The sequence below is a fragment of the Sceloporus occidentalis genome, unplaced genomic scaffold, assembly GCF_023333645.1.
Source record: "Sceloporus occidentalis isolate IW3139 unplaced genomic scaffold, rSceOcc1.0.p SCAF_179, whole genome shotgun sequence".
NCBI classification, from domain to species: Eukaryota; Metazoa; Chordata; class Lepidosauria; order Squamata; family Phrynosomatidae; genus Sceloporus; species Sceloporus occidentalis.
This window is the reverse complement of record NW_028317159.1, coordinates 895,291-921,863: the sequence shown is the minus strand read 5'-3', so window position 1 is coordinate 921,863 and position 26,573 is coordinate 895,291. Positions and strand designations below refer to the sequence as shown.

Sequence of the window (26,573 nt, the reverse complement as noted above, 5' to 3'; positions counted from 1 at the left end):
CTCCTTTTACATTGTGCACAAGATCTGATTTGAATCAGCAGAATTGAACTTACTGAAACTTTGTCACATGCTGGCAGAAGGTAAAGTCACAGACAATTCTCCCTCACCCCCTGAAAATCACGTTACTTAATTAGTTTAAATGCCATCAAGCAATGAGCCATAAATATAAAGTCAACAGGAGAAATTTCCAAACCATGTTGTGTTTGACAACAGATAATCAAGGAGTGTTGGCCAGGAACATACCTGCAGTACTAAGTACAAGAAAACCTTAATGCAATAAATTACATTTGCCTACACATAATATGTGTTTCACCCGGTCGGTGTTTCCAGAAATAAAGAGGAGAACTGTTTTTGACCATTATCCTGGCTGAGTTTTCTGCTTTCTTCATATTCATGATTGAGGGTGATACATTTGTATCCAGTGAGTACCTACTCCTCTGTTTCCCCTGTCTCTATCATTGAGAGCTTTTTGAATATTTATTATTCTCTACTTCTTGTGACAGCAATCTGTCTTCCTTTGCCTGATTTATAATCTCTCTAATTTCAGGGGCCAGCTCATGCCCACATGTTTCCACTGGGAGTGTTATTTAACAGCAAATACTGTTAGTATTAAAAGATACCCACAGGATTTTGTAAAGGTTAAATTCCGGGGATAAATCGAGGTTTATACATTTTAAGCAACATTTTAGCTTTTTATTAATTAATACATTATCGTGTACAGAGTAATGTTGGAGGCGTTTCTAAAAGCCGCACCCAGGTTTTAATTGGAGGAACGTAACACAGCTGGGCTATATGTTACTGTCATTAGGTTAATATGTTGAATCTGAATCACTAAGAGGATACGAGAAGAGGCAATGGCTGGTGAGTGCACTGGAAGTAGAGTTCTAGGTATTGGGGTTAATGCAGGGCATTGTCGGTGTATTGTACAATATGTGTAAATGGGGTTATGCCAGGTGAGCTCATGGGACTTGGGATCTGTTGTGTAGCAATTTTTATAAAAGGAGAAGGACTGTCTGCAGATGGAGAACTTCAAACTCCAATGATGCCTACGACTACCTGTTTGGTTATTTTCTCTTTTTGTATTACATGCATATCACTATGAATTCATTAAGTTGTGATTATTGCACCCTGTGATTTGGTATTTATTGTCGGTAGAGTGTGGGATCTCCTCCAAGATCATAAGAAGCCTCTCTATTATTTTACAGCAAAGCACAACTTTTGAGGTCCCAGAGGAGACATAAGAGGCATAGTTAGGGAGGAATATAAAAAAAAATGACTGGGGCTGAAATGAAGAGTATGTGGGTTATTTTGAATTATATAGGGTTCAATGAATGAATAGTGGGCGATTACAATGATCTACCTGCATGGTTCTGGCTTTACCAAACCTCTGCAGGTGCCCATTCCGGAAGGCTACACAGCTGGATGTGTAAAGGAGCTGTAAATAACAAATGTCAGAGATGTAGGATATGGGATTAATGGCTTTTACCAAGTTTCTAAAGGTTCCTTTAAAGGTGCGTAGAGCCAGGTAGTATGGTTGGATATGAAATAAATATAATATTGTATAAATTAGGTTTCTGACCTAAGATCTGATACCCAAGTGTCTTTTAGAAATGACTGTGCATATTATAATGAAGCATATGATCAGCTGAAAGCACGTGCAGTGCATTGTACAGTTTAATGTGTAGTGTGAGTCTGAGTAGAGAAATAGTAGGATAGTAGAATAAAAGGTTAAGCAGCTCCATATAACACCAACAAGTGTGTCCCCAACGCATAACAGAAGATACAGAGCAATAATGCTAATGTTGTGGGCACTAGAGTGAGAAACAGGACAGGGTAATACAAATATAAAATCTTAAGAATTTAATACATTTCAGTATTTTGAACAAAATCATATAAAAACAAGGGGAAAACCCAACAGATATCGTTGGTAGTTCATAAAGTGCACAACATCCAGTTTCATCAATATTAATTGCTGTATGGACCAACAAAGATATTGCTAGGATTAGATAAGATAGATATAGGATTACCCATATTGTTATACCATTTTATGTATATACTGAAATGTATTCAATCCTTAAGATTTTATATTTCCTTTACCCTGACCTCTTTCTCACACCACAATATTACTGTTATCGCATTGAATGGTATCATCTAAAGGGAATGCTTTCATCACGTCTGAACGGTGTATTTTACAGTGCACGTCCTTAAAAAAAATAAAATGTGGTGAGGTTGTTTAAATGGAGGAAAACATGGGCCACAAGACTTTTAGTGGTCAAAACCCATAACAAAGAAGATAAGATGCAAGTCTGAGTCTGCCATGATGTAACTTGACATCAGGCCTAAAGTGAGGGGATGCTGCAACTGAATCTCTGAAACCGGGCTCATTTTGAAACAACTCAACTTATCTGCAATCATTATTATATTACATTTCATTTAGAGAAATGCTACTGCAATAGTGGAGAGGGAAAATTATCAATAACATGAATGAAAATACACAAAATTTAATACATTAACACACGCAAAATTAACCATTATATTTTAAGCTATATTGCTTGGCAGACACAGGCAGGCCCAGGGGAGCTGGTGATCAGTAGCTTCAAAAAGCCATCTCCCAATGTGGCCTAGTTCCTGGAAAGGCAGAAACTTAGTAGAGTCACGTATGTTATACGAGACTGTAGTAATAGCACAGCTTGCTCACACAGTGTGCAAGTACCTATAAACATAGGTTCCAGACAAGGGAAGTGTGTGTTAAAGCAAGTGTGTTTGATAGTATGAGTGTGTGCGCGTAAGTGTACGTTAGAGTGCATAATAGGGTGATCGTGTGTTAGAGTGTGATTAAGTGTGTGTTAAAGTGAGTATATGTGTTAATTAAGGAGGGGGTAGGTGCTGGGGGGCACTTAGGTTAACTTCCCATCTGGGCTGGTCCACAATCTCTTTAATCTCTTGACTGTATGGTTTGACGATCAAAACTAGGCCATAGTGTACCCACATGTTTATTTTAATCAATAGGTAAGAATGTCCATTCTAATTAACTTCTCTAGATTGATGAAGTATAACCGCATTCCAAAATCATGCCCTTGTAATTCTTGAACTACTTACTTGTATCAGTCAAGGAGTTTGAAGTTTGCCGATCATGACAAATCAATATCCACTAAGGAGAACAACTAGTTATTAATTTAATGAATCAATGCACCTAATATATGGGCAGTGCCTTAATTAAAAAGATGAGATACCCAGTGTTAACATGCTTCTATAGCCTGCCTGAATGGGAACAGATAGGTGTATAGGATCAGTGTTTGGGTTCAGTGCGTTTGCAGAATAGATAGTAAGCTCCTTATTACAGTTACATAAGGAATTTTAGTTTTGTAAATGATACATTGTATTTCATGAGGCATAATTTTGCTAAGCATATTTACTTGGTCATATAAATTCAGAGATGAACGAACCTTTCATTTATGTGTATAGCAGCTTATTTTCCATAATCAAGAAACCGGCAACACCAGCTTACCGTTTATAATCATACCTGGGAACGCGTGCATTGAGCTGACCATGAGGATCTTGAAATATTAACTCTTTAATGGCCCATCACAAAGATTCTATTGTAATGTTAGCAACCAAAATGTTTTAATAAGGATGGTTCTAAAAACAATTTCATACTAGGAGGTAACCATGCTCTCTTGAAATAAAACTAGTTTCAGATGGGGAATATAGTGAAAGAGACACCAACATAGAATATTAACTCTTCCAAAACAAGGAGTGTTTTTGTACTAGTGCTTTTGTTTTTTTGTTTTTTTTTTGCTATTTTCAACATATTTTGCCAACCACAATTCCCTTTTCCCACACAAATGATATTGATTTTTAAAGGACAAATATAGCTTTTGTTATGCTACTATATTTATTAGCACTTAAAGATAAAACTAGATAGAACATCGGCACCGTAAGAACATCTCGGAAATACCATGACCTATTCGCTATTGTAGATCATTATATGATGCATAATCTATCTATAGTAATTTATATACAGAATTTTACTGGTTATGAATGTTTTCTTTGCAAGTAATTTTTTGTTGTTCGTATTCAACTTCACAGGTTTACAGGTCATAAGCTGTGATTGGCATCTCTCTGCTAACAAAAAAGCCCACCACACAAACGTCTTTGACAGCACTGATCTCATCCTAAGGAGGGGGCAACCTTTTGTGATCACCCTGAATTTCAGCCGAGCTCTGCAGCCGGGAGAAAACATTCAATTCACCTGTGAGACAGGTAGGAGGTTCAGCATACAACCAGAAATACAACCCTTAGAATCACACGGTTCCCACCCATAAGATCAGTCAAGGACAGAAATGTCAAGCAAATTCCCTGTGCATTAGAGAACCACAGTGTTTCTACCTCTTCTAGATCTTGTCAGCTAGGTGTGACTGTTTATCTTTCAGGCACATATTTGGCATATAGACACACAAAATATAGAATCATCTTACATTGATAAAAGAACAATAATCTCCAGGTGGGAAAGTAGGTCAAATGAACATAAATCATATTTTAGTTATATGTTCTGTACCATGAAACAATAAAATGGTTTGACAAACAAGCCAACATAGATACACAAAACCTAAATATAAAGTGAGGCCCCTGCCTTTGGAAACCATTCGAGTTAAAATGGTATTATAAAAACATTGGCTTATTCATTCGTTATTTGTATAATAATTGTTGGATGTATATCGGTAGCAAGCATTTTGTTTCCTGTCACTAGCAGAGAAGACATGTCTGCACGTATATACAGTACCCTACGTCAGGTCACTAAACATGTTCTGCTTGTTTCATATAAAGAGAAGTAAGGCAAGTAAATTGACAGATACACTAAAGTTACTTTCATGCTAGCCAAGTACAGCAAAATTGTCCATTTGTCAGAGACAAAGAATTTGTACTATCTTTCTTACATGGTTTTCTTTGTGTTCATTGTTCTAGGTCCATCTCCTTCAGAGGAAACCAAAACAAAAGTGTCCTTCCCATTGTTTAGAGCTCAGGAGAAGGAGACATGGAGTGCAGTCCTTACATCCAGCTCTGCGAAGTCCCTGACTGTGACCATAAACAGCCCCTCCAATTCTGTGATTGGACGTTATATTTTGAGCGTAGCGGCCCTTTCCAACCGCTCTGACCAGGGGGCTCCTCAGAAGATTGGTGGATTCTATCTAATCTTTAATCCATGGGTCCAAGGTACAGTCTTCAAAGTCATCAATAGATTTTTATGGTGTAAAAGAAACTAAGACAACCTCTTGGGCTACACCTGTCATCGACTATTCTCCAACAGTGCTCAACCCTACTCCTGGCCAAGACAGTGAGTGCAAAGTTGAGCTGTATTCACTAAACCAAGATTCTGCTTTGGATTGAGCTAGGCCATCTTCAGGGAATTCTAGACTTGGTGCTGAATATTTTAGTTGCCTCATGTCATTGCGTATTAATTAATTTTTCTGGCAATATGGGATGAGTTGGCTCCGCATAGCACATTACTTATATTATAAGTAACTAGAGAACGCTCTTTACATTGATTCAGTATTATGCAGGGCTGTCAGAAGCTTACTGAGGGTGGCCATTTATAATGAATATGTTGAGTATTACCCAGTTTACTGAGAAATTAAAATCCTAAATTTCTTTAGTCTGGCCGGTTGTTTATTCCACATGAAATGCATGTTGATCATCAGTGTCATTTATTGCATTGTTTTTTTGCCGTTTTATTACAGAGGATGATGTTTTCCTGTCTGAGGAGGATGAAAGACAGGAATATGTTTTAAATGAATATGGTGTCATATTTGTGGGAAGCTACGATGACATCACGTCTAGGAACTGGGAGTATAATCAGGTGAGCTATGTTGCATTTTATTCCCATTTTTAATCTATTAACAGCGATGGCTATAATCAACCACTGAGGCTTCTATAAGAGTATGGCAGGTGAATGCTAAGAAGTAGATTCTACCAAAAAAATCCATCCACATTTAGCTATCCATCCGCTACTGTTGCTCATTGTTTTTATTCAGGCTAACCCTTGCTCTTCTAAAGGCTGCCATCAATCTCAGCTACAATGATGTAAAATTTTAAACTAAATATTTTCAAAACAATTACACCGATACAGAAAAAAAAAAAAAAAAAAAATCAAGCAGATTTCATCTTTAATACTTAATTAAAAAGGTGCCAGCTTTCCTTTAAGTAGCATTTGGATAAGTGTTTCCAAATAGATGTAACATGGAGTCATTGCATGGTAATGCAGTATCTTTATACATCAAAGAGATGACATTTGATTGCATAATGTACCCTGGAGGAAATAAAGGTATAGATGAAACATCTAATCATCTAGTTTTCCTCCCCCACCCATTACTTGTTGTTGCCATTTATTTGCATGTAAAGAATTCTTCAATGAATAGTAAAATGCCATTGTTACAGATTTTAGGACTAAAATTATATCCTTGCTCTGTTATAGATTCAGAGATCTGTAAATACAGTATTGATACCTGTCTTAATTGTAATAACTAAACTATAAAATGCATACGTGCATTTAATGATTTGGGAATACTTTTGAGACTGAAAGATATAGCAGATCGGACCTCCATGTTCTAACAGTCGGCTTAGGATCATAATATTACTTTAAGTAGATTAAAACCCTCGGTAAGGGTATAAGATCATGTTGTGTGAGACAAACAAGATGACAACTAACCATAATGGACACAAAACAGCCTGAAATGGTTTTTATCAAATAGCCTTAACATAAGATACTACAGTTTTTACCACTGCAATACCAGCACATAACGTAAATCATCTGAATAAGCCATGAATTGATGATCAAGCCGTGTACACCCAAATGACATCATGCAATGGCTCATATGAAGTTGACGAAAAGTAATTGTTCTTATGAACCGATTGTTAAGCATTGTCATATTCGCCCAAAACCAAAGTTACACCTGCGTTTAAACTATTCCAGTACAGAAAATCTAATTCAGAAGTACAACTTCCAGCTTTTACATTACCATACGTGTCTTTAGAAGGTAGGGCTGCATCAAAAGTTGGGAAACCCTCACATTTACATCAGGTTAGATTCTAGGAAAAGGTGATATAAGGTGAAATGATAGAACTTGATCTTTACCTATAATTACTACAGCCATAAACTCATGAAAAGTGAAGAAGTGCTAGACAGAACCAAGATTGTGCTTGTGCCTCAGCTCTCTCAACTCTCATAATAAAACAAAAAGGTATTAGGTTGATGATTAACCGTCATATAACCAATGAATGAATAGAAATTACAATAAACATGGCAGAACAGTATATTGTATAATGAGACAGTTGGGTGAGGATTTTATAATAAAAGGGGACTTGGAGCAGCGTTACTTTTGGTAGTTGAAATCCATAGCAATTAGAACGCAATATTTTATCGTTGCATTTGTCATGATATAAGAGATTATATATATATACATACATACATACATACACACATATACACACACACACACACACACATATACATATAATAGCTACTTGAAAAAGTATAATGCATTTATTACTAGTGTTAGTGTAGTAGCTAAAGTGTTACTTTTCGCATTGTGGTTAACACTAAATTGTAAGCTCTCCTTCCTAGCATTTTGTTTCTGTTGGTGCAAATTATTATGTTGTGTTTTCTGCAGATTGAACAGAACTAAAGAATATGATGGCACTATATAAAATCAATAATAATTACAAAAACACCATAGATAATTAAGTTTCTATTAATGTGTCCGTGCTGGAAAACATGGAATGTTTTATCAAAGTGCTTTGTTTTATCGGTTTGCCTTTAGTTTGATGCAAATATTCTAGACATCTGCTTTGCCATCTTGGATCACAGCATTAATTATCAAAAAGACCCAGCATCTGACGTCTCGCAACGGAGTGATCCACTCTATGTGTGCAGAGTCCTTAATGCCACGGTGAGTGACGTATCGCACATTCCATATTATTGTCAGTGTTTTTCTCACGTTACCATTTCATTATGAAATTAAAGATAACCATAGGTTGTTGAACCATGTAAACCTCTTGTTATAGCTCCTGTTGTCCTATAGGACCCCTGGCAGCAGTATTAGGTATACCATTTTCTAACTCAAGTAGCCAACAAGCAAAATATTTCGCTGGAAATATATAAAGAACACGTACATGGCCAAGACACGTGGTCGTCTAAGTGGTTTTGATACTGGTATATATTTAAGAACTGTCAAGACTCTTCGTCTGGTTTGGACTATGGTATGATTGATGGTGACAGATGGAATAGTTCAAGCATCTGCTAAACTTCAATTTTCACTACAGTCTATATCTTACGCAGAGCATTCCAATATACACAACATATCATTATATTAAGTGTATATTATTTTAATACATTTTTAAGTACTGTCCAAATTGTCTGCTATAAAAATATTTTAGATCCATATTGTACTTTTTTCTTTAAAAAGTGCTGATCTACACAGAAACAGGATTGTCCTAGCTGACCTTTTAGAGTTGTAATAATACATGAAATATATCTTAATAATTTTCAAAAGGAAAAAAATAAACATTGTCTCTTGAATGTATTGAAAGGTAACAGTTGCGATCATGCTTATGCAAAAATATAATAGCAATACAATTCAAATAAAATTGCAATATACCGTAATTAAATATTGGTTTTTAGAGTGACAAGCTACTGGGGACTATAATTAAACTAGGCAAGTCACTCGGCTTTGGCAATCGTTGAGAGAATGTAGCAGTCAGCACTGATTATTATGGATATCTACAATTAAATTTGCTTCTTATTAATGATCGTTATTATATAGGTCATTGGTTGTGAAGCAATTTGTCATATTCTGACTACAGTTATCTATTTGTGATATTTGTGAATTGATACTTCAGCTAACATATACCATTTAATGCATATAACAGTTTTTCTCCTTGCTAACATATGAAGGAATTCAGTAGACCCCTACAGATCCCCTATGGAAAAGAAAAATAATAAAATACTGATCGGGGTTTGCTATAAGCCACCAAATATAATGGAAGCAGCAGAAGATCAATTATTAAAGCAAATAAACAAGGCAGCAAATAACAATGAGGTGGTTATTATGGGGGACTTTAACTATCCCGACATAAACTGGGAAACAGAGACCTGTGAATCTCATAAAGGAAACCGGTTTCTGACTATAAGTAAGGATAATTATCTGTCCCAAATGGTACAGGACCCGACCAGAGGGGGCGCCCTACTGGACTTAATATTAACCAACAGACCTGACAGAGTAACTAATGTGCAGGTCAGGGGGCATCTAGGAAATAGTGATCACAATATGATACATTATAACTTGTCCTTCAATAAGGGAACTCTTAGAGGAGCCACAAGAACCATGAACTTTAGGAAGGCAAAGTTTGATCAACTAAGAGAAGCCCTTAACACTGTAAATTGGGAAAATGTCCTCGAAAACAAGAGTACAGACACTCAATGGGAGATTTTTAAGGATATCTTAAATTCTCACTGTGAAAGGTACATACCGTATGGGAATAAAAGAGTCAGGAACAAGAGAAAACCAATGTGGATAAATAAAAATGTAAAGGGGGCAATAAATGGCAAAAAAAAGGCATTTAAGCTACTAAAACAGGAAGGCAGTGAGGAAGCACTAAAAAGCTATCGGGAAAAAAAATAAAATATGTAAAAATCAGATAAAAGCAGCAAAAGTGGAGACAGAAAGACTCATTGCCAGAGAGAGTAAGACAAACCCCAAAATGTTCTTTAACTATATAAATAGTAAAAAGGTTAAAAATGAAAGCGTTGGCCCCTTAAAAAGTAATGAGGGAGAAGTTATAGACGGGGATCAGGAAAAAGCTAATCTATTAAATATATTCTTCTCTGCTGTATTCACAGAGGAAAATGAAATGCCAGGTAATATACAGCAGGATGAGATAACTGCCCCAGTACATGTCGCCTGTCTAACCCAGGAAGAAGTGCAGTGCCGCCTAAAAAAAAAATCAAAATAGACAAATCACCAGGTCCAGATGGCATTCACCCCCGCGTTCTAAGGGAGTTAAGTAATGTAATAGACAGACCCCTATTTCTAATATTCAAGGACTCTATAGTGACAGGGTCTGTTCCCCAGGACTGGCGCATAGCAAATGTTGTGCCAATATTCAAAAAGGGGACAAAAAGTGACCCGGGGAATTATAGGCCTGTTAGTTTAACTTCTGTTGTGTGTAAACTGTTTGAGGGTTTCCTAAGAGATGCTATTTTGGAGTATCTCAATGAAAATAAGTGTATGACTCCATATCAGCATGGGTTTACAAGGGATCGGTCCTGTCAAACTAACCTGATCAGCTTTTATGAGGAGGTGAGCTCAAGACTGGATCGGGGTGAATCGCTGGATGTCGTATATCTTGATTTTTCCAAAGCATTTGATACGGTGCCACATAAAAGGCTGGTACATAAAATGAGAATGCTTGAGCTGGGGGAGAATGTGTGTATGTGGGTAAGTAACTGGCTCAGTGATAGGAAACAGAGGGTGGTTATTAATGGTACATACTCTGAGTGGGTTACTGTTGCTAGTGGGGTACCACAGGGGTCAGTTTTGGGTCCTATTCTTTTTAATATATTTATTAATGACCTTGTAGAGGGATTGTATAGTAAAGTATCAATCTTTGCAGACGATACTAAGCTCTGTAACGTGGTTAACACAATAGAGGACAGCGCACGATTACAAATGGATCTGCATAGGTTGGAGGCTTGGGCTGGGATGTGGCAGATGAGGTTCAACACAGATAAATGTAAGGTTATGCACATGGGGAAGAAAAATCCAGGCTGGGAATATGTATTAAATGGGAAAACACTGGGGACGACTGACATGGAAAAGGACTTAGGAGTTTTAGTTAACAGTAAATTTACCTGTAGCGACCAGTGTCAGGCAGCTGCTGCTAAGGCAAATAAAATCATGGGGTGCATCAAAAGGGGCATAGATGCCCACGACAAGGAAATAATTCTACCACTGTACAAGTCACTAGTCAGACCACACATGGAATACTGTGTACAGTACTGGGCACCAGTGTACAAGAAAGATATAGTGGAGCTGGAGAGGGTTCAAAGACAGGCAACCAGAGTAATAAGGGGAATGGGAGGACTACAGTACCCAGAAAGATTATCAGAATTAGGGTTATTTAGTTTGGAAAAAAGACAGTTTAGGGGGGATTTAATAACTATGTATAAATATATAAGGGGACAGTACAGAGATCACTCCCAGGACCTATTTATACCCAGGACTGTATCTATAACAAGGGGACATCCTCTACGGTTGGAGGAAAGAAGGTTTCTACACCAGCACAGACGGGGGTTCTTTACAGTAAGAGCGGTGAGATTATGGAACTCTCTGCCAGAGGAAGTGGTTATGGCAAACTCAATAAAAGAGTTCAAAAGGAGCCTGGACGTGTTTCTTGAAAGCAATAATATTACAAGTTATGGATATTAGATTAATAGGGACAGAACGTTGATCCAGGGATTTATTCTGATTGCCATATTTGGAGTCGGGAAGGAATTTTCCCCCTGGTATGGGGCAATTGGCATCTGCTTCATAAGGGTTTTTTTGCCTTCCTCTGGATCAACACAGTAGGGACACAATATGTATATAGGTTGAACTTGATGGACTTTGGTCTTTTTTCAACCTTATGAACTATGTTACTATGTTAGATCATCGCCTTGCAGAAGATGCATTCAGCCTTGCCGGTGTATTCGCATACCAGCCAGCTGCAGTGTCTTCCCACACAAAAGTTGCAGGGGGTCTTAGGAGACCCCAGTGCACATACGGTATACATAAATATTTATATATATATATATATATATATATATATATATATATATATAAAATATGATATCCGTCCATCGCTACTTTGTGAGCTGTTGGAGGGAAATCTCTTATCCACCCAAAGGGTTCTGTCATTTGGGCCGGAGTGGCACATGATTGGCGTGGACCTGCCCCAGCGTGTCCTGCCATCCTGTCAATAACAACCCTCTGGTGGCACAGACCACAATATCCAAGCTCTGAGGCAGAACAGTATTTACATGAACAGTATGTGTGAGTCGGCATCAGTATATATATTTGAGTGATGTATAAATACACGCATGCACAAAACCCTTACGAAAAATTACTGCAGTTTTTCTGAAGTAATACTGCAGTTTTTTGGACATGAAAAAACTGCAATACTGCACTTTTACTGCATTTGTACTTCACTGTACTGCAGTTTTAATGCACATTTACCACACTTTTTTTTTTATATTGCAAACCTGCAGTTGTACTTCAATGTACTGTAGCTTTATTGCATTTGTACTTCTGTACAAAAATAACTGCAGTAAAAGTGCAGTACAGTGAAGTGCAAATGCAGTAAATGTGCAGTAATACTGCAGTAAAAGTGCAGTATTGCAGTTTTTTCATGTCCAAAAAACTGCAGTATTACTTCAGAAAAACTGCAGTAATTTTTTCGTAAGGGAAACCAGCTAGCTAATAAGTTTATTGTGAAATAGTGAATTTCAACATTTAAATATATGGTAGACTCAGTTCATCATAATACAGTATTGACATTAGTGCATTGATTTTACATATTGAATAGGATTACTAACAATATTTATAGATACGTTAAGATATAGTTGCAATTACCTATTTTTGTCTGCCAGGTAAATAGTAAAGATGAAAATGGTGTTCTTGTGGAGAACTGGAGTGGGGATTATGATGATGGTGTTAGCCCAACGAGCTGGAATGGAAGTACTCCTATCTTGAAACAATGGTACTATAAGGGATTTAGACCTGTGAAATATGGACAGTGCTGGGTGTACGGAGGTGTCCTCTGCACAGGTAACAGGCCATAAAGACATTAGACATTACACAATGCCAGTATTCTATTATCACAGCCTGTTTAAGAAAATAATGCCTTAGTAGCTTAATATTCCAGGTACATTTTCTAGTCAAAATACCACAATATAAATCTGTACACCTTGGTCAGACACAATATGACTCGCCAACGGTATCCATGAAGAATTAAGGTCAGGTTACAGATACCTACTCAAGACACGATTGCAATTAATTGAGGGTTGTCTATTAAGCCAAAAGTTAAATGGTGACTGGTGGCCCAAACTCATCAAATCGATCAGCCCATTGTACAGATGCCCCTGCTCCTTTGTCCTCCTGCTGCCCCGTCCCAGGATGTATATTTTCTACTCAGGAGTGTGAGTAAATATGTAAAATGGAACTGCTGTCTTACATGACTTTAGAATGAGGCAATATAAAAATCAAACTAGAACAATCTCAATTTGATTTTTCATTCCAGTGCTCAGGTGCCTGGGGATTCCAAATCGCGTCATTACAAACTTCAACTCGGCCCAGGACAAGAATGGAAACCTGTGTATAGATTTATACTATGATAGCCATGCAAGCAGTCAACAGGCTGAACAAGATCTAATATGGTGAGTAAGGATGGGCCCAATCTTATGCAAATACTATTCAAATATAGAAAAAAGGGTATCTTCTAGCTAAACATCAGTTAGGCAGAAATGCAGATTAGTAAGTACTGTATAAATGAATACAATGGTATTTCCAGCACACGCTCCAGAAATATTATTCTGGTATTTCTATGGACAGGGCAGCTGCACTAAAAGAGCATTGAGGTTAATATTAAATGGGATGCATTTTTTTTGACTGTGCATAAATGATTTGGAGTATTTGCGATGACCTGGTAACTCAAAGCATGCCATGGTGTCATTGTACTATTGTTTTCAGGAATTTCCACGTCTGGAATGAAGCTTGGTTTAGGCGCAGTGACATTGGCGCACCCTACAATGGCTGGCAAGTAATGGATTCAACTCCACTGGAGACCAGTAAAGGTATGCCAGCTCCACAATCTTAGATCTCATGGTCCAAACCAAGTTCAGTAGAGTAGGCAGAACAGCACCTCTAACTCACAGCTTTTTGTTGGGTTCCCCAGGAATATATCGTTGTGGTCCTGCGCCACTTCATGCAATTAAAGAAGGAGATACTGATCTTAACTATGATGTAGGATTCATGTTTGCCTCTGTAAACGCCGATGTTGCTTACTGGATCCAGTACAGTGATGGGACCAAGAAAAGGACTACAAATGATACAAGATCAATCGGCAAATACATTAGCACAAAAGCTGTTGGGACAGATGATCGAGTGGATGTTACACACACATATAAACATTCAGAAGGTATTACCATCTTCCTGTTATTAGCATTATTCATAGCACACATTTAATAATGTTGATTACATTGATAATTATAGATTTTATTTTTACCGGTTCAAATAGGGTTATTCAACATGGCACAGAATAATAAATGCATAGTATAGATTGCAGACATTGATTTATCACCCTGTGATAATTTGTGGAGGAGTCATGTACAGAAGTCAAGACATTGGGAAATACTTCTATATTTTATAAATTTGCTCGATTATAAGACTATCCTGATAGTAAGCTGACCCCTTCCAAATTCTGGATTTCATCGAAACAGTGTTTTATCATTTGAACACCTAACAAACAGATTACCTGCGCTCACTCATTTCCACACTTACTTCCACTATTCCACTCATATGTACAATTAAAATCTGGTAGGGCTGGGGGTAGTAATGTGAGGTGGTAATTTACTCCATATCTCATGCGTACAAAATCTTGTATATTCATCTGCCTATCAGTCAGTGGCTGAGAGATGATCAGCACTGATCTGAGGTCTGAAAAGACGACCTTGATTATAAGATGAAGTCATTTTTTTTTTTAGATGATTTTTTCTGGCAATAAAACCAAATTTTATAATTGAGCAAGTACTGTATACAACATATATGGCTTTTTCTTAAGGTCAATAAAAAAAAAGGTGTTGTAATAGTTGATTAAAGGGACTCATTTTCTTGCCATGTATGAATAGGATACACATTGCATAGTGTTGAGTAACAAAGAATGAAAATATATGTAATCATTATGATTTGGGTTCACACCCTCTGGAGGCTATGTATAAAATGTGATTTTTGTGCAAGTTTCTATAGTTATCCTATCACCATAGCGATCAATGGTATGGTTCTGCTTGTCAACAAAAATGGTCAGCGTTAAAATATATATGTGCAGAAACAAGAATATAAAAGTGAAAAATACAAATGCTAGATTAAGAAAATTATTTGATTAATAAAAACAATTAAACATAATGAGATAATAAAAAGACAAACATATGTTAGGTATATTCAAGTAGAAAACACTTGAATAAGTATACATGCCAAACAAAAAACATCACTTCAGGAAATGTTTCTAGATATAAAAAAAGAATATATACTTAAGAAAACAAGAAAATAAGATTAGAAAATAAAAATGTATGTACCTTTATACAAATACATTATCGGTATAATGGTGTACCTGGCCTGGAAAACACAAAAGAACAGAGGTGCTGCTTTAAAAGCAATGCATTTCGGAAAGCCCTACTTCAAGCCTCAGAGCTACTACCTCAGTTACATTTTAATACCAGAGACCCCAAAATACAGGATGAGCCAAATCATTTGCTATTCTAGTGCCTTGTAATCCTATCACCGTCTCTTTTGTCTCATATGAGATATTTTATACTGTCTTTGTGAAGACCTGAAACTAGGGTGACCACATGTCCTAGATTGCCCAGCACAGTCCCACAATGGGTCCTGTGCAGCCAATGCATTGTCCCAGAATGAGAATTGGTCTCAACCAATCAGGAGAGACCCCTCAATTCTCCTGATTGGCTGAGAGTCTTTCCTCCACACCGATCTCAGTGGAAGCTGCAACCAAAACCAGGTATGTGTTTACGCGACTGTTTGTCCGTCTGTGTGACTGTGTTGTAATGCCTTGTAATAGTGGGGATAATTCTCTAAATTTGCTCATGTCTGGTTATAGAGGGGTTAATTCTCTCAATCTGTTTATGTCTGCTAATTGAGAAAGTATCTGAAACAGTTCATGTTTGTAATGATTGTATGTATGATATAAATATATCATTACATCTAAAATCAATGTGGTTCCTTAATAATAATAATATAAAATGCATCTGTATGTGATGGTGTGTATATATATGAATCAGTGTGTATGTGATATATATATATATATATATATATATATATATATATATATACCTGTGTGTGTAATCTTATCTGCTTCATAGTGTCCCCCTGAACAGACAAAATAAAATGTGGTCATCTTCCCTGGAAAAAAAAAAAGTTAAAAGCTTAATTCCTTGATAGAATATATGAATTATTTCTCTTTACAACAGGTTCCAAAGAGGAGAGAGAGGTATTTGAAAAGGCTGTTCATAAGTTACATGAAGGTCCCATTGAGGAACTTGAGAGGAACTTACTTAGTTTACGTAGAAGAGGTGGCGATAGGACAATGCAAGGCGAGATACTGTTTGGACGTTTTAAAGTGGAAAAAGTTCCCACAGTTGGACAGGATATAGAGATCATGCTTACGCTAAAAAACCTGACAGCTGATACCATTAGCATTGTTGTAAACATGACTGCTTCCTGTATTTTGTATACTGGACGGCCTAAACACGAGATCTGGACTGAAGCAAAATCCGTTCAACTGAGTCCTCAGCAAGGTAAGTGCTCTTAGCAAGTCATTCAACACAATGTAATTAATTGATTAATTATTCGAGGGGAAAAAAAAAAAAAAGTTTGATTGATCTATTTTATCCACAAGAAATAAACATTTCCATACCACTAACGTATATCCAGTATGGAAAATGTGTGAAGGAAGACAACGTGATCCGTATGACAGCCTTGTGTGAGGTTGAAGGCTCTGAAGAAAGAATCTTGGTGGAGAAAGATGTTACTTTGGTAAAGCTGCCTCTAAGTATCAAGGTAGGAAGAACAACATCCTGATCAGTTTACTGAAATGTATCAAATCAGTTTTTAAACCATTGTGGTGCAACTTAAATTTAAAAAAACAAAACAAAAAACAAAACAAAACAAATCAGACTTAGATCTTACAGCTTTCTAAGCCTCTCCATGCACAAACTTTACAATCTGCCCTAGATGTCAATTTATTTCATTTTAAATGTAAGATATATATATATATATATATATATATATATTTTTTTTATTTTTTTTGTTTTTAAAAAATTCAAATGGTTGTCAATGTATCCTTGTGCAAAATGTTGAGTTATTCTCTCACAAAATCCTGTGAAACCCAGTCTAGTGTTACTCTCTTTTGGGACTTTGATGCCTGCTGTCAATGCCTGTCTTGTAAGAATATTCACATTGTACTTATCTGTCGCTACTAAATCGTTCTATGAAGATTAATCTATTATGCATTCTTGAGTTTTACTCTTCGTTTGAGATACGCATATAGCACTTTTTTAGTGCTCTTTAAAAGTGTGAGTTAAATATCACGCCATCCACTCCATCATATTTTTTTGCATTTATAGGTTGCGCTATGTGGTTTTGTTATTCTTTTTCATATAAATGAGCTAAGAAGAAGTCTTTGAACCACCATTTTTTTCTTTATTGTTTCACAGCTCACCTACTCTAATTTCTGCTTTTTACTCTACCAAGACCGCCCTTACTAAAGTTACTAATGACTCACTGCCAAATCCAAGGGTCACTACTCCAAGCTAATCCTACTGGACCTTTCTGCTGCTTTTGACACTGTGGATCACCCTCTTCTCCTTCAAACTCTTCATGCTCTTGGTCTCCATGGCACTGCTGTCTCCTGGTTCACTTCCTACATCTCTGATCATACCTTCAGCGTCTCTGTCTCCGGTAACACTTCCCCCTCCCCCTCTCAGTGGGGGTACCCCAAGGCTCAATTCTAGGATCCCTTATGTTCTCTCTCTATACTTCCTCACTTGCCAAACTAATCACATGCTTTGGCTTTCACCTGTATGACACCCAGATCTATCTATTGTCTCCTGATCTCTCTTCCTCTCTGCCCGCTGTCTTGGTGTCACCCTTGACTCAGACATTTTGTTCACCCCCACATTCAGTCTGTCTCTAAAAACTGCCATCTCCATCTTAAAAACATTGCCCGCATCTGTCCCTTCCTAACACAGCATGCCACTAAGGCTCTCTTCCATGTCTTTATTATTGTAACTCTGTCCTAGCTGGTCTCCCTCTTAACAGTCTCACCCCTCTACAATCCACCATGAATTATCTTCCTCTCACACCACTTCACTGGCTGCCTGTGCACTTCAGGATCAATTTCAAAATCCTTACTCTTACTTTCAAAGCCCCTCACAGCGGTTCCCCTACCTACATCTCATCACTCATCTCTAAATACACTCCTAACCGGTCTCTCCGCTCATCCAACAATCTCCTTCTGTCCTCTCCTCTGATTTCTAGCTCTCATGCACGCCTACAAGATTTCTCAAGGGCTGTCACTATCTTCTGGAATGATCTCCCCCGGCCTATCAGCCTTTCTCCGTGCCTTTATTCCTTCAACTCACCTTTCCTAGTCCCTCTCCTGGAATACTTTTACTAGTGTGGCTGGTCCATCCCTAACAACGACACTTTTACCTATTGTGTAATACACCCTAAATCCCTCTAGATTGTAAACTCGTTTGAGCAGGGCCCTCCTCACCTGTTGTCTCTGTAAATCAATTTGTTATGTTACAGACTACCTGTTATGTCCACCCATTGTACAGCACTACGGAATTTGATGGTGCTGCATAAAACAAATAATATGCAGAAGCTGTATGTATTGTCAGACTACACTAATATTTCAGATTTAAACTACAGAAGAATATTTTATTTCATTACATGAACAAGACACTTTGTCTTATTTTATGCTGGAGCCTGCACTGAAACATTCTCTGCGTTCTTCCGTACTATTACTGACAGCATCTAGTTACTTCTTAGGTGACCTGCATTCTTTATACTCTTGTGATGAAAGACCTTTGTCTCTCTATACAACATAAAGTTTATTACTACCTTTTTGATCATTTTTTCATAGATGCCTACGCAGGCTGTTATATACACAACTTTCTACGCAGAGGTTGAGCTCTCCAACACATTTTCTGAGACACTGAATTCATGTGTATTGACATTGGAAGGAAGTGGACTAGTTAGTGGACAATTTCAGCACAAGTAAGTCTAGTCAAAATAAATATAGTTTACCTAACTTTAAATATCTGAGGAGAAATGGTGTATAGTAGGAGCATGTTAGACATAAGTTATGTAACCATTATTTTCCGTGAATAATGTACAACCTGGTGCCCCTAAGCAAATGGCTGATCTTAGAGCATCCTAAGAGAACTATGTCTCTAGCACCCCACTTCTGCATGCACCTGCTTGCTACCGTAGGAAAGGTCCTCACTTCAAAGTCCACTAGGCTCATATCCTGACCCGGGCCAACAAGGCCTAGGCAGCCATCTAGAATGCTTATATGATAGTGTTTGTGGAAAAATCTCAAGGTCAAGTCATTCTAGAAAGGCCCAGTCATTTTAAAAAGGCCCACTAAGTGGCACCACACCTATGAATGCAGTGTTCTAGCCTACTTTAATCCCTATGATTTATAACACAGCTCTTGGAAAACTTTGTTTTCCCATACAATAAAATAATCTGACATGTTGTCGTCCATGCAGTTCATTTTGTTAACCATTTTATGAGGAATGAATCACATATTGTGGATTTTGTCAAATTAAATGGATTTTTGGTGATGGTAAAGAATCACACATTTTATAGAGCAATTGCAAGAGTTTCATGTGACTAAATGATTGCACGGATTTGTAGCGTCATGCAAAGGATTTGCCTGGGATCACACATTCAACTTTGTCTCATTCAAAACCAGTTTTTTTGTTGAATAAATGTCACCGTGTAAAAGGTTTCAAAGAAATCCTAATGATGCGTGTCCAAAAATGTGTTAATATGCATTAATGCTCAAAACACTGAGTGTAGGAGCGTGAATCATTCATAATATGTTGCGCACATAGTACTCATAGTAAAAGGTCTAAGTGTAGGGCTCCCTATGCATATTTCTGTATGCCTTGGAATGATTTTTTCTTTTAATGTAACTACATTAATAATAAAAAAGAAAAAGGGGATGAGGTGGTATAGGCCTCAACTAGACTCCTCATCCCTCATGTTAGGCCAACTCACAAGCATTAGACACTTATTGATTAGATCTCACTATTTTGACCACATATGGTCTTCATCAAGGCCAGAGAAAATAATTTAAAATTAACAACAAAATGCTTTACTAGCGATATATAGAGTTGTTTCAAAAGGCGGAGGACAGTCAATAATTGAACGCGATACCTTTTTATTGAGCCCCAAAAAATTAAAAACATGAAACCTTTCATAAAGGGGCCTTAGAGGTCTCCTCTTCTGATAGAATTCCTTCTCGGAGGTCTCTGAACGCTTCTTTTTTCTATATTGACTAAATAAAGAGTATCAACTTCGACTAAAGGTTTCGTTTTCTCTTGGACCAATACGGTTATATCAATATTTCTTTTCAAGAATGTAATTGATTCTGGAAATAAGTAAACTTTTAAAGCCTATCAGAATATATTTTTTTCTGTAATACTAAATTACTTTGAGCCCTTGGCATATTATGAAATTGACAAACACTGTGTCTCTGTATAACATTATACATTCCTTTTTTTTTATTTTTTTATTTATTTTTTTTTTTTTAGATTGCCACCCTTGAAGCCTGGAAAGAAATATGCGACACACTTTATAGTTACCCCTTTCAAATCTGGTTTAAGAACATTGCAATTGACTTTCAACTCTGACAAAATACAGAACGTCAAAGCATCTCAGAAAGTAATGGTGATAGGTTCTCACTGATAACAGAGGCACCAGCCGCAAGCTGCTACCACTTCTAGAATGATTAATTCATGTTTCAGACCTTGACACGACAACATTAAATTATGTTTATCATGACTAACAATTGTTCTATTGAAGGTCTTTATGTACCATGAAAGAACAGCGGTAAACCTTTCCATCACCTTTTAGGTAGTAGAAATCCTGCAGAAATAACTTAACTAAAGCGCCAAAGGAGTCACCTTAACATTCCCTTATATCAACAACATCTTCCCCTTCTTTCATTCATAAGCTCAGCAAAGACTATATTTGAAAATGTACCCAAAACCACAAAGAAAAAAAATCACTATACACCGCTCATTGACCAATCAGCACCTAATGCTGGTGACTGTACATTATCTGCAAAGAACAGTAACCAGAATAGGTTACTCCCTACCTGTTCACAATGTCTAACTATGGTTCGGTGCTGCACACATTTGTTGTACTGAAATGCTGTCCTGAAATAAAGATGCGTAATGAGTTTAACCCGTTCATTGTGATTTGTCAAAACCAGGGATGGGCCGGAACCATAAGCGAATGAAACCATTTTAGCAGCTATTTGCAACGTGCGCACTAAAGGTATTCATTATAAACCAAACACATGGTATTACTTTTGCTTGATATCATACATTATAAATATATAGGTATGACGGTGTAGCATAAAAGTAAGAGTTATTCCTATCAGCATTGTTTTAAAAAAGGATCAATCCTGCTACTGTGTGCGTAAGTCAGTATTTAACTTTATCTACGTAATATTACTGTGTGTGTAAGTAAATGTATCAGTGTGTAAGTATGTTACGGTGTATTTCTAATATCAAAGTGTCAAACGAAGAAAATATAGGAACTCCCCATGTTTTCTATGGGGTTCACATGTAAATTCTGGCCTCCATCGCAGAGACCTATTATGGTTGGTGGTAGCTGGACGATACCTGGGAACTTTCTGGTTTTGTCCTGGAGTCCCTGTGTGAAGCTCTGTCAGTTTTCTATTTTCGTCTTCTTTTGCCCACACCTACTATCCTTCCATGTTTCACCTGCTCCATCACCAGCAGAGGAAACTGGAACCCTGGATAATAAAGAAGACAGACTTTTATTCAGCCAAAAGCAAATGAGCTTCTTATGAAATTCAAGAATTTTTACATGCTAGAAGGTTGTCCACATGCACTACTGACTCCACTGGCAGCTATAGTTGGGTAATGAGCAGCTGCCACAGCTTATCAAATGAACATGGTTAACATGGCATAACAGAGGCCTTCATATTGTGAGAAACCCCTTCCCACCCTGTGCCATGCATACCTCTGGGCCTATGTGTGTGTCAGTAAGTGTATTAGTATGTTTGTCATCTGTGTGCTCGCCGTCAGGTTAGTTAGCCATATTGGATGGAAATAAATTCACCAAAACACCATAATGAGAAGAATGAATCCTTTCGTATTTATTGTCAGCGGTGAAAAACAGGTTTGAAATAGAAGGTAATCTCTCAGAGCACACAGGTTCAGATTAATATGGCAGGTAGGTAAAATCAAATGAAATAACAGAAGAAGCGCTGATTTGATTATCTCCAAATGATCCGAAATGGCAGGGTAAGTTCAGAATCTCATTACAGAGAAAATAGCAGAAAGTCCATAGAACTTGTGAAAGGGTACAGGTAGGTATCCAGAGTAGCATCAATGGGGCTTGATACAAAATGGGAATTTCTATCCACAGTACAAATCCAGATCAGGCAGGAGTTCAGATAATTCACAGATCTAATCCAAATCAGACAGGAGTTAAGATAATAGTGATATTACCTTTTCAGAGGTCTCCGAACAGAAGATATAAGCTCAGGTTTCACAGGACCAGATTCAGGCGCATGTCAGTCACTATACACAATAATCACGCCCTGAGGCACAGGTGGAGCACGCTTTCATAACGACGTGAGGTCAGAGTTCTTAAAGTGACCGTATTAAACAAGGTCACTTTTTTTTTTTTTCTTTGGAGGTTTTTCATGCTTATAGATCATTGTGGAATCTGACAATGTTACTGTGTATTTCTAATATTAAAATGTATGTTACTATCTGTGTGTAAGTTTTTGTTTGGGGGGGTGTTTGTGTAAATATGTTACTGTGTGTGTAAATATTCTACTTTGTGTGTAGAAAAGGCTCGCAGTCTACCATAAGTCTTACAGGGGGTCCCCACGATTATTTGGTTTTAACCCTATAACAACTGGTAACCCTGCTACAGGGTCTTTCACTATTTAGTAGTAAAGAGTTGCATTCGCCTAACCTAAGTTCCAGAATAGTCATAGAGATGAATAACCTTCCCTACTTAGTATAGACAGTCCCTCTTTAAAACTTTTCTCAGTGTTGGAAGACACAGTAAGGTGTATAAGCAACAGAACATGTGTTCATACATTAAATCATCACTAATAAGATCATTCTTTAAAAAAAAACCTTACTTAGTTTCATAAATAATAATCAATATGTCACAAAGTCACATGCAAAAGTCGTAGTAAACTCTGCCCCCAGTCACCTATTAACCACACCCTTAAAACAAAGGTACCTCCCTCCTTTGCCATTGGAAATGTAATTTGTGTTAGGAAACAAAGTGAGGCTAGAGTCATAGAACACATTTAGTCGCAAAGAAGAGGACAAGACAAGCACAAAACTCACAACAGAATAACACCCTGTCTATGTAGCAGCACCATATTTTGCTGCTCCTTTATTAGAGCATCCACGTATTAAAGCATTCTCATCACTTCCCAGAATAGTTCAGTGGAAAAACGTTTCTGCTGCTGACTTCTGCTTCAAGCAGCCAATCAGTGACAAGAATAATCGCACCATGTAGAAAGAGGACAGATGTTACTGCGGCGCAGCCACTTCTGTGTTAAGTAAATGGTTTATTATATTTTTCTTTTTTGGAAGATTTTAGATTAAAGTACTCGCGTCCATTCTTCTTTATAGTGGGTGTCAGGGGCATCAGACTGTCTCTATGAAAACCTTCCCTCCGCTATCCGATTCCCCCTCTAGGTTTAAGCTTGCAAAACCAGGACCCTCTTCTCTTTCTGGCCACTTAGATCATGACTTATATGTCTTCTTGTCCATGTTTATTTCAATATATTGCTAATTTTGTATTGTCCCTCATTGTAATAGCGCTATAGAAGCTGTTTTATAGCAAGGTAGACTGTTTTATAGCAAGGTACACTGGGGTCCTTCACCACAATTTGTGGTGTCTGTCACCTGGATGCTTACGTCCAAAGGAGCAGGGCAGGTAAAAGGAGATCAGTGATCGTCTTAACTGGCCAAAATGAAGGGAGTGTTTATTCTGTTCTTGTAGGGTACCCTTGCGATGTACACCTTTTATTGATGCTGAGAACGTTTATATTTTGGGCCTAAAGGGAACAGAATGATTAAATCAAATACATTTTAACCCAGGGGAAATATTTTAGCATTGTTTTAATTGATTGATTGATTGAGCTCAGTAGCTTTAGAAATGTCCACAATGAACTATGGTCGGAACTGTGGCAACCTGGGGCATAAAAACCCAAGGGAAGAGTATAAATATTTGATGTTGTCCTAACCTTAACATTTGAGGAAAGGGATTCAGGGGTAATTATTTCAGAGGCCTTAAAGGTAGGTAGACAATGCAATAAAGCACCAGGAAATGCTAGAATATAATGTTTTTATAGGGAGAGGCATTAGAAGTAGAAAGCAGAAGGTCTTGTGCCATTGTGGAGTGCACTGGTGAGACCTTGGAGTTTTGAAGCTAAGTGAAAGGGGCCTTGACTAGGTGAGGAGGTGGGCTTAGGATAATGGAGTTAAGGGACATTGGTTAAGGGACTTTTTGTAACTGTCACTTTTTATCAGTTTTTCTTACCTGAAGACCGGTAAGGTGGACCAGGCCACCGCAGTGGTTGAGCCCAGAGTCCGCAGTGCGGGCCCACAGACGGAGCCAGTTGGAGGACGGAAGAAAAGCAGGGGACGGCAGAGGAGCCCATCAGTGGTGGTGGAGTTGGCAGTGGGAGGATAGGAAGCCGGTGAGGAGGTGTCAATAGCAGGTCTTTGTCGTCACAAAGGCACTGTCAGGCGGGAGCAGGCAGCAGTCCAGCCATCATGGTGGAGGACCACCGAGATGGAGGAGCACGTGGTAGCAGGGAGGCAGTGGAGGAAGCCACTGCTGGAAGGAGGTACTCCATTACACGTGGCAGTGTTGATCGGCACGTGGAGGAACCGAGCGACCCCTGCTGGACAAAGATGGGAACAGCAGGGAGATTTACCATATGTGCTTGATTATAAAATGCTCTGAAAAATGCCCCTTGTCTCAAATAGAGGTCTGATTATAAGACTAAGATCCAGACCCCTGCAGTGCTGCAGGGGACCCGTATCCTCTGGCAGCCTCTGCTGCTGCCGGCACTTCCTCTGAGGGCTTCTATGGTGGAGCACCGGAAGGTCATGTGATGCCGGCGCTAAGTCATAGAAGCCCCAATGGAAGTATTGGCCACCAGCAGTGGAGGTCTGCATCGCACAGACCTCCACTGGCTGCCCCACTAGACATCAGGGAGTCTGAAACACGGGCCAACAAAAATATGAGCACGGGCATATATGGGTGTATAAGGCATATTTAGGAGGCAAAGGGGCTTATTAGGGAGGCAGAGTGGCATATATGGGGGTATAAGGCAGGAGTAGCAGGAGTGGGAGTCACAGCTCATCAAGTCCGGAGGCCAGAAGGGAGACAGCTGGTAGAACCCAGTGGGAGATGCAGAGGGGTGTAAAAGTACAGGGGAGTCTGCCTAGGATGTCCTCTTCTTACAGGTTGGAGAGACAAGTTGCAGAGGACTGGGTGGAGTCAGTGGGACCAAGCAGCACACTTGGTAGGGCAGGTACGGTTTTGGGTTATTGTATTTGAAATCCGGGTGCACGAAATTGAAGATTCCTCAGTCATCTAGCCCACGGAGCAGTGTAGCTAACTGAAAGTGAGGAGGTGGGCTTAGGATAATGGGGTTAAGGGACATTGGTTAAGGGACTTTGGGAGGTTCTGTATGAATAGGTCCCTCCATTTTGTAACTGTCACTTGAAATTAGTTGTTCTTACCTGAATCTCCCACCATCTGTCCCTGTTATTATTAGGGTGACAAGGTTCTTCTCGTCAGTGTCACAGTGGCGGGTCTGGTCAGTGTAAGGTGGGGGCTGAATAATGGTTGGTTAATAGGAAATAGTGTGTTTCTGGTTTGGTTGGTGTTGGTGGTTTCGAGCTGGTCTGTGGCTCAGTGTGTAGGAAAGGTGCATCTCGGTATCCTCTTTCCCGATTGGTTTTATTGGTGTGGTTGATGGTATTGTTACATTTATGGGAAGGGGGGTGTCATTGTCAGGGGGATGATTGGATAACAATGGGGGGAATGTATGCACTGTATGACTTTTGGTGGCAATTCTGACAATTACTTTATTGTGTTAATAATTTATGGTATTTGTGTTTTGTTTCCCATACATCTGTAAATCTGTGGCCAATTTTTAACCAAAACTGTTTGTGTCGGTATGTTTGTGTCCCCCCCCCAAAAAAATGGCCGCTACCGAACCGATCAACAAACATGCACACTTCCCAAATGTGGCCTATTATCCTGCAAGCAACCCAACAAACCCATGCATGGGGGGTTATCACTGTTCTTAGGAGATGTTGCTGAACCGCAGTGACATCCGCAGTGACATCCGCAGTGACATACCAGAAGCTGATTTACATACCTAAATTAAAATGTGTGTGGAAAAAACGCACAAAATGACTACCATAA

At 38.3% G+C, this 26,573-nt stretch overlaps 1 protein-coding gene across 1 annotated transcript in view; it reads left to right on the top strand.

Moving 5' to 3' along the window:
• The window catches only part of LOC149278827 (protein-glutamine gamma-glutamyltransferase E-like), a 48,294-nt gene extending 27,490 nt beyond the window's left edge, over positions 1 to 20,804 (top strand). The window contains exons 2-13 of the mRNA XM_089501707.1: positions 4,090 to 4,263; positions 4,966 to 5,214; positions 5,739 to 5,857; positions 7,818 to 7,946; positions 12,683 to 12,860; positions 13,333 to 13,468; positions 13,782 to 13,885; positions 13,987 to 14,229; positions 16,292 to 16,618; positions 16,720 to 16,880; positions 18,970 to 19,103; positions 20,651 to 20,804. Of these exons, the coding sequence (XP_089357833.1) occupies positions 4,090 to 4,263; positions 4,966 to 5,214; positions 5,739 to 5,857; positions 7,818 to 7,946; positions 12,683 to 12,860; positions 13,333 to 13,468; positions 13,782 to 13,885; positions 13,987 to 14,229; positions 16,292 to 16,618; positions 16,720 to 16,880; positions 18,970 to 19,103; positions 20,651 to 20,804 (2,108 nt within the window). The remainder of the gene's footprint in view (positions 1 to 4,089; positions 4,264 to 4,965; positions 5,215 to 5,738; positions 5,858 to 7,817; positions 7,947 to 12,682; positions 12,861 to 13,332; positions 13,469 to 13,781; positions 13,886 to 13,986; positions 14,230 to 16,291; positions 16,619 to 16,719; positions 16,881 to 18,969; positions 19,104 to 20,650) is intronic.
• The last annotated feature ends 5,769 nt before the right edge of the window (positions 20,805 to 26,573 follow it).